The following is an 8756-nucleotide window of genomic DNA, read 5'->3' as shown; positions in this document are numbered from 1 at the left end:
AACCCTAAGGATGAAACCGTGAACAGGTCCCTGCTTGCCTGGTGTTTACATTCTAGGGGGGCCTGACTTGTAGTTACCTCATGAGCAAATGAAGACGATAATCTCATAATGTGATTAGTGCTATAAGGAAAACAAAACAGTAATACCATAGAAGGTGACCACGTGGAGACTTTTTAAGTAAGAGGCGTGGGGAAGGCGTCTCCGAGAGACTAATAATTGAGCCGAGACCTGAGACTATTTAGGAAATGCGTTTTCAGACAGAGGGTTAGCAAGTGCAAAGGCGCTTAGGCTGGAAACTGGCACCTAGTTATCTATAGATACTGATTTTATAAATGAATGCACTGATAGATTGATGTAAATCTTTCACTGAGGGAAGCTAGCTTATCTTCAGACTCATTTGACTTCACCCAATTTTTTTAAGCTGCTTGTTGCTACTTGTGCTTTTTTTTTTTTTTTTTTTTTTTTTGCGGTACGCGGGCCTCTCACTGTTGCGGCCTCTCCCGTTGCGGAGCACAGGCTCCGGATGCGCAGGCTCAACGGCCATGGCTCACGGGCCCAGCCGCTCCACAGCATGTGGGATCTTCCCGGACCGGGGCACGAACCCGTGTCCCCTGCATCGGCAGGCGGACTCTCAACCACTGCGCCACCAGGGAAACCCTCTTTTGCTTCTTAACCTTTGCTTATGCTCTCCTCTTCCTGGAATTCTTTTCCAAACACTTTTTTCTCTTCCGTAATCCTGACTCAACCAATAATCAACTCAGACATCATCTCCTCCATAATCTCCCTCCTCTGCTTTTATTGCTCCCGGATTTTATTCCTAATTTAGCTCATTCTGTGATTGTCAGTGTCGATGAAAATTAATCAATAGTCAATCTGTGAAAGAAGTGGAAAATTTTATTTGAGCCAAGTTTGAGGATTGTAACCTGGGACGAGCACCTCAGCTCTGAGAACTGTCCCCCCATTAGAAGTCAAGGCACAGTTAGATAAGTTTTTTGAGACAGAGGGCAAGTGTCATTGTGACCCCCTACAAGATCAAGAAGGAATGTTATCTTTTAAGAAGTTGTCTTGATGCTAGGAGAATGTTGCTTTTTTTTTTTTTTTTTTTTTCTGTATGCGGGCCTCTCACTGTTGTGGCCTCTCCCGTTGCGGAGCACAGGCTCCGGACGCGCAGGCCCAACGGCCATGGCTCACGGGCCCAACCGCTCCGCGGCATGTGGGATCTTCCCAGACCGGGGCACGAACCCGCGTCCCCTGCATCGGCAGGCGGACTCTCAACCACTGCGCCACCAGGGAAGCCCGAGAATGTTGCTTTTTATGGTTGAGCAGGTATTTCTGCTGATGGGGAGGTTTGGTTGATGCATAACGCAGATACACAATGCTCAGTAGCGGGGAGAGAGGAGGCCAAAGGGCAGAGAAAAAATTTTTATGTTCAAATTTTTGTCTTGCCATAAAATATGAATTTTATTTCACATCAGTTTACAATTTTTCTCAGACTGTGTGGCCTTTAAAGGCAGGAAGTAGGTTTTCTTTATTTTTCTCTCCCCAGACCTAATGGAATCTGGCACCCAACATGTACTTATAAAAGTTTGTTGACAAAAACCTGGTCTCTGCCATCAGGTATTTAGTTATACAATTGACCCCTGAACAAGGAAGGAGTTAGGGACAACCAACTCCTGCACAATTGAAAATCCGTGTGTAACTTCACTTGGCCCTCCTTGTCCAAGGTTCTGCATCCTTGGATTCAACCAACCTTGTGTTGTGTAATACTGTATACGTATATATATATATATTTGGCTGCACTGGTTCTCCATTGCTGCATGCAGGCTTTCTCTAGTTGTGGCAAGCGGGGGCTACTCTTCGTTGCGGTGCGCGGGCTTCTCATTGCGGTGGCTTCTCTTGTGGAGCATGGGCTCTAGGTGCGCGGGCTTCAGTAGTTGTGGCTCGCGGGCTCTAGAGCACAGGCTCAGTAGTTGTGGTGCACGGGCTTAGTTGCTCCGTGGCATGTGGATCTTCCCAGACCAGGGCTCGAACCCATGTTGCCTGCGTTGGGAGGTGGATTCTTAACCACTGCGCCACCAGGGAAGCCCTGTGGTACATATATATTTTAAAAAATCCGCATGGACCCATGCAGCTCAAACCCATGTTATTCAAGGGTCAACTGTAATTATTTGTGTAAACTCATAACCCAACCAGACCTTAAATATTCTGAGGGTAGGGTGGCTGTTCCACCCAAATCCCCTCAGCCCAGCATAGGCCCCATACAAGAGCAAAGAAGGAACACTCAGTGTGGTGGGAAAACCGGATGACACACACACACACACACACACACGCACGCGCGCGCACACACACTGGTTATCTACTTAACAACCTCCATTTTTACTTCCAGTCTGAATTTTACCTGAGATTCTCCTGGCCCAGAAAATGGATCAAGATTTCTGTAAACCAATCACAATAATCTCATTCTTTTGCCAGTGATTGGGCAAGGGGTGAGCATGTGACCCTGATCGAGCAAGGAGATAGGAGGATGTGTGCTGGGTGCTTATGGGAAAGTTTTCCTTCCCTGATAAGATAGAGACACAGGACGTCAAAACAGCCTTTTTTGCTCTTTTTCTGTTGGGTTAAGGACATGGTACCTGGAGGTGTGGCAGCCATTTTGCAATTGTGAGTCAATAAGCACAAGTTTGAAAAGCCAACATGCTGAATCAGGCCAGAGAGGAAAGATAAAATCGATGTGCTTGTGCCCCTGAATCAACCCTAGAACTGCTGACTTCTGGACTTCCTAGTTATAAACAAGCTATGCTGTATGGCCAGGCCACTCAAGATGGCTGTTCTCTTGCTCTCTGTACATCCCCTGCCGGACCAGGGCCTGCTGCACCTACACCCTACTCACATGACCGACCTTCCTCCGCACTTGTCCTAGGCCCCAGCTAATCATGGCTTATCAAAGGGGTCGTGAGGGGCATGCCCCTCTGCTTGTTTCCCTAGTAACTAATGAGCCCATCTGACATCAATTCCCCTATAACTGGTAATCCCCCCCACCCCCCAGCAAAGACTGCCACTATGTCCTGCCTGCTGTGAGCTGCACACGGTGGGGTGTCACTCCAGGACCTTGCTTCAGGCGTGTAAGCTCCCCCATCCATCAAACCATTGATGTCTCTGTTGCTGATTCCAGGTTCTTTCTTCGGTCTTGAAGCTAGGCAAGCACAGGCCTTGTAGGCCTGTGGGGTGCAGCCCAACAAATGCCACTGTGCCTTAAACCACCATTTAGATTGTTCTTTCTTTTTCAGTTGCTTGAGGCTGAATATATTCTAAGTGGTATACCAGACAAGTATACCTGAGGCAAGTTGTATTTTCCCCAAATGGCTGAAACAGTATTTCCAGTTCTCCATGCTCCTCCAAAACCTTGCCACTCCCCTATCAAGAGATGGAATCATATGTCCACTCTCCTTGAAACTGGGTGGGTCTTTGGGGGCCCCTTCAACAGGGGAAATGACATTATGTACCTTCCAAAGCTATGCCATTGAAAGGCATTACAGCTTCCTCCTGGCTCTTTCCAGAAATATACTTTAGAACCCAGCCTTTACTCTGTGAGGAGGCTCAAGAAAAATGGAGTTGGCCCCCCCATCCCCGATCACCAAGTGGGCTCCCAGCCAACACCAACACCAATTTGTCAGCCATGTGAGTGAGCCATTTTGGACAGGGATTCATCCAAATGCTGACTGCCGCTGACTGACACCATGAAGCAGAGGAATTATGGGTATAATTCTTACTTCAAAGGGTTTTTCGAGGCTTAAGTGGTAGCTTAGAATTGTGCCTGGCACATAGTAGATTCTCAGTAAATGTTTTCCTCCTGTCAGGAGAATGGCTCCATTACTCTGCTTTTAACATATGGGGTGACCCTGAAAGGTGGTTGCTTAGGTGTTAGGTTTTGTAGATGGCATATCTTTGAGAAAAGCAGGACAATTAAAAACAGTGAGAGGCTGCTTTGGGTAACTTTCTCTATGAGTAAATTAGGTGGAATCTTCCACTTTCTTAAACACTTGCTGATGGTGGTGGCAACTGAGGATTTATGAACTTCCACAGCTGTAACTGGATCTCTGAGTGGAGAGGAAGCTCTGTCTCTCATGCCCAACCAGAGGGTCCAAGTGGTTGTCCAGTTTGGTGGTGCAGGCTCTGGAATCAGATCCATCTGGATTTAAATCCCCAAACCTATACTTTTAGCTATGGGAGCTTCACCTCTCTGGCCTTACGAGAATAATAATATTACCTAACTTACAGGGTTTAAGAATATTAAATGAGTTAATTAAATGAGTAGAGTACCGCAAATGTGATAAGCAGTGTCAAATAATTAATAGATAAGATTGGAGATAACGTTACAGGCTTGATATAAGGATTAAATGAGATAATATATGAAAGCAAGTACATGGTAAGAGCTTAATAAACATTAGCTCTTTTTATGTCCTCAAACTGACTGAAAGGTAAGGCTCTTAAAAGGATGCGGCAATTTGCAGGCTGATGCTCTGTGACATCCAATGAGAGGTTATGCACGTTCCAGCCTCCACCTTGAACAAAAATTCAACCAGGAAGGAACGGTAGGAAACCACAAATACCTCCCGCGTAGAACTTGGCTGGTTAAGAATCCACAGTTCTTATCAAGCTGGTGCTTCGCAACAAGCCTCAGTATCTCCGTCTGAGAAATGAGGGGCCGGGCCCGAGGCACAGATGGGTTCTTGGTCTCGAGACCGAGTGTCTTGGGTGAACAGTGTCGCAAGAGACAAGGACGCCGTCCCGAACTTGATTGAAGAGGACTCCTCCGGGAGGAGGCTCCAATGCTCCGCAGTTCCGGGTCCGCGCCTCGGCGCTCCACGTGACTCGGGTCCACACCACATGATCCACGCCCGGACCTCGCGGCCCCGCCCCGCTCCCGCTCCCGCCCCGCGCGCAGCTTCCGGTAGGGGCGGAAAGCGGAAGTGTGGGAGGGTCTGCGGGGCGGGATCCAGGAGGTCCCGGGGGAGGATGGAGCAGTGAGCGGGTTTGGGCGGCTGCCGGCAGCGCCATGGAGACGGTGCAGCTTAGGAACCCGCCGCGCCGGTGAGGGGCTGCTGGCCAAGAGGAAGGGGGTGGGGGGAGAGGGAAAGGCGGGAACTGGCGGAGGGGAGACACTGGTGTGCGAGCCCCCGGAGGGGACGGACCTGCGGGGCGATCCGGCTGATGGGGCACCTGCTGAATGAGGGACCTCTGGCTGGTGGGGGTCCGGCCGAGGGGGATAAACGTGGGGCTGGTTAGAGAGATCGCTTGCTGAGGGGGACATACTGGCGGAAGTGGGGGGACAGGTGGGGGGAGCAGCTGCTGAGGAACGTGGAGACAAGTTAGGGAGAGCACCTGCTGAGGCCGGGGGCCACTGGGTGAGGACTGTCCTAGAAGGGACTCACTGAGGTAGGGAGCATGCTGAAGCCAGATGAGAACCTACGAGGGGTCTGGCTAAGGGATGGGTCGGGAACAAGCAGGGAGGAGAGCTGGGCAGACCTTCTAAGGGAGGGAGCCCCACCCGAGAGGTGCAGTGGAGAGGATCTGCTGAGGGGAAAAGCTTTGCGCCTGAGGCTGAAGATATGCCAAGGCAGGTGGACGGTCTGGCAAGGGAGGCTTCGTGGAGAACAGCATGCAAGAAAATTATTTTGGTAGTGTCCCCACTCTAGGTGATGGCACCTTTCATCCCTGATATCCAGGGTCCTCCAAATTTTCCTCATATCCAACACTGGGCGGTAGAGAGGGAAATAAGAGACCATTTTCAGGACGGGCAAATTGAGGTCCAGAAGAGTTGAGACACAGTCCTGTATGTTGACTTCTTTGCTGTAGGTCTGGGTCACTGGACGTGGCCAGACTGTGCCCTTTTCAGGTCTGTGTTGTTTTATATCAGCTCCAAATCCTCTTGCTCCCTGGAAATTGTTTTAAGTCAAGATCTGGGGGGTGGCTGATCCTGAAAAGTCTAATCCCCTGAGTTGGTTGCAGTTGTATCAGTGGTTTGCTCTGTGGACACCAGGGTCTTCTCTCACGTTGCCACATCTGGAGAAAAATCGAGAGTAGAGACTGAGGTGTCAGAACAGTTCGCTTCAGTTTCACAGAGACCTCTGACTTCCTGCAGCAGAATGAGCTCTAAAGTAGGAAGTGTTCAGTGTGTGGGAATTCGGGGCAGTGGAGAGGTGAAGGGAAGGGATCGACAGCCTGGGCTGCGCCCTTGGCTTTGTTTGAAGGGCACAAACACTGCAGAAGGCAAATAGCTGGTTGGGATGGACTCAGCTCACCCTACTGTAGTGTGCTGAGTCTGAAATAAAATCATTATTGCACTCATCTAGCACTTACCGGGTGCCCGACACTATTCTTAGTGCTTTCCATGTCTCTTGTTGTACCATATGAATTTGCTGATATTTGACCATTTTTGATCTATAAAAAGAGAAGTTTCATATGGTTCAACTTATCGTTGACTCATTTGACTCTCACAACAATCCCATCACCTGTATCTCTATTCTACAGAGAGGTTAGTGATCAGCCAAAAGTCCCACAGAGAGGTTAGTGATCAGCCAAAAGTCCCACAGTTACTAAGTGACAGAGCTGAGATTTCTTTTTAAATTAATTAATTAATTAGTTAATTTTTGGCTGAGTTGGGTCTTTGTTGCTGCGCACTGGCTTTCTCTCGTTGTGGAGAGCGGGGGCTACTCTTCGTTGCGGTGCGTAGGCTTCTCGTTGCGGTAGCTTCTCTTGTCGTGGAGCACGGGCTCTAGGCGCGCGGGCTTCAGTAGTTGTGGCACGCAGGCTCTAGAGCGCAGGCTCAGTAGTTGTGGCACACGGGCTTAGTTGCTCCGTGGCATCTGGGATCTTCCCAGACCAGGGCTCGAACCCGTGTCTCCTGCATTGGCAGGCAGATTCTTAACCACTGCGCCACGAGGGAAGCCCCAGAGCTGGGATTTTAATCCAAGCAGTCTGGTCCAGAGTCCATGCTCTTGGTTGATGCCTTTCTGGAAGTATCCCTGTTTCACAGGGCCTTGTGTATGTTAGCAGATATATGCCGTAGCACCATAGATCCAATTATAAATGGACACTGGTTATAAATCCTTCTGAAACGTGTTCGTTCTTTCCCTGAGACCCTGGTTTAATTGAAAAGAGAATTAGGAATCTGCGTTTTGTTACTGCTTTTGCCTTGTGCTGTATAATCTTGGGCAAAAGAGTAAACCTTTTTGGTTTTTGACACACTCATTTCCTGGGCCTTTTGGATTTTAAAAATTTTATTGAATGTGCAAGAGAAAAGCATTGCAGGGCTGAATTCTTTTTTTTTTCTTTTTCAAATTACGTATAATTTTTAATCAACATACAGGAGTACAACTCCTCTCATGAAGAGGGCAAGTACTCTGTAACACCTATAAGGTTGCTCCAAGCTTTTCTATCCTTACAGTGTGATTCTCAACCATCTTCAAGGTCACTGAGATTAAATAAGTGGAGTATTAGTAAACACTTGCTGGTCAGTATTTCAAAAAAAAATGTCCAGGAGGGCTGAGTACTTGAATGACTGGTGCTTTCCTGCTCACCATAGCTAGTGAACTGCCCGACTTGCAGCCAATTAACTTTATTATCATTTGTATCAGTTTGTTAGGCCTGCTGTGTCAGTTTCACAGACTGGGCGACTTAACAGAAATTTATTTCCTCACAGTTCTGGAGGCTAGAAGTCTGAGATCAGGCCATCAGCAGCAGCGTTGTTTTCTGTTGAGGCTTCTCTTCACGTGGTCTTCCCTCTGTAACTGTCTGTGTCCTTATCTCATCTTCCGAGGACACCAGTCAGGTTGGATTAGGGCCCACCCATATGACCTCATTTTTACCTTAATTACCTCTTTAAAGGCCCTATCTCTAAATACAGTCACATTCTGAGGTACTGGGTGTTAGGACTTTAACATGAATTTGAGGGGGTTGGGAGAGGGAAACACATTAATTTTATTTTCATTAAAAAATTTCATCCATTTATCTTATATATTTGTTGTAACCCATAACAACTTGTGTGTGGAAAGAGGGATAGGTATATATAAATAAAATGGACCTTACAAGAGTTCTAAGGTGGGAGAAAGAAATTCGGGAATTAGCCAAACCGGTGAGTAACTACTTCATAAACACCCTTATTTGTGTTTGGAAAGATACAGGTGTCTTTTCAGAGATTCAGATGGCATGTGTTTCCAAGAAGGGAAAGCAGTCCCAATGCAGGAAGTGCTCTTTGTGTTCTTGAGTTTGACATTTGTGTGTGTGACTAAGTGAATGATGATAGATTAAAGTTGACGGTTTATGTAGGAGTTTATGATTTTAAAAAGTGAGTTGCCATTAGATACAAATAGTGTGGTGGAATGCATAGAGTACATTTCTGGGATGCTGGCCGTCCACGTGGCCATCTGACTTAGGAGCGGAGCATCCCCCTGTGTTGGATCCATGGAGGCTGTGTTGGCCAGGCCTGTTGAGTTATGAGCAAGCAGTGAAACTACCTAGGACCTGGGGAAGTACAGCTGAGAAGGCTGAATCATCAGAGTTGGGCTGTTTGGTTATAGTGCTTCTTCCATGAAGACTCATGTAAAAAATAGCATTGAGTCCCCTATCAAAAGATTTTCCATAGAAATCTTATTTGTCGATAACACAGTAATACTTTTTCAGGGTGAAATTCTTTTTAGTTTTGAAACCTCACAAGGATTGCTGAGAAGGGTTTATGATTCTCATCATTGCATTCA

General features: G+C 47.5%; 1 protein-coding gene across 1 annotated transcript in view; it reads left to right on the top strand.

Moving 5' to 3' along the window:
* Positions 1-4999: 4999 nt before the first annotated feature.
* Positions 5000-8756, top strand: part of STK4 (serine/threonine kinase 4) — a 98576-nt gene continuing 94819 nt past the window's right edge. The window contains exon 1 of the mRNA XM_081257736.1: positions 5000-5091. Coding sequence (XP_081113862.1) covers positions 5057-5091 — 35 coding nt within the window. The 5' untranslated portion in view covers positions 5000-5056. The remainder of the gene's footprint in view (positions 5092-8756) is intronic.

Source organism: Mesoplodon bidens (genome assembly GCF_964165515.1).
Source record: "Mesoplodon bidens genome assembly, chromosome: 15".
NCBI classification, from domain to species: domain Eukaryota; kingdom Metazoa; phylum Chordata; class Mammalia; order Artiodactyla; family Ziphiidae; genus Mesoplodon; species Mesoplodon bidens.
This window is presented reverse-complemented; position numbering and strand designations above follow the sequence as displayed.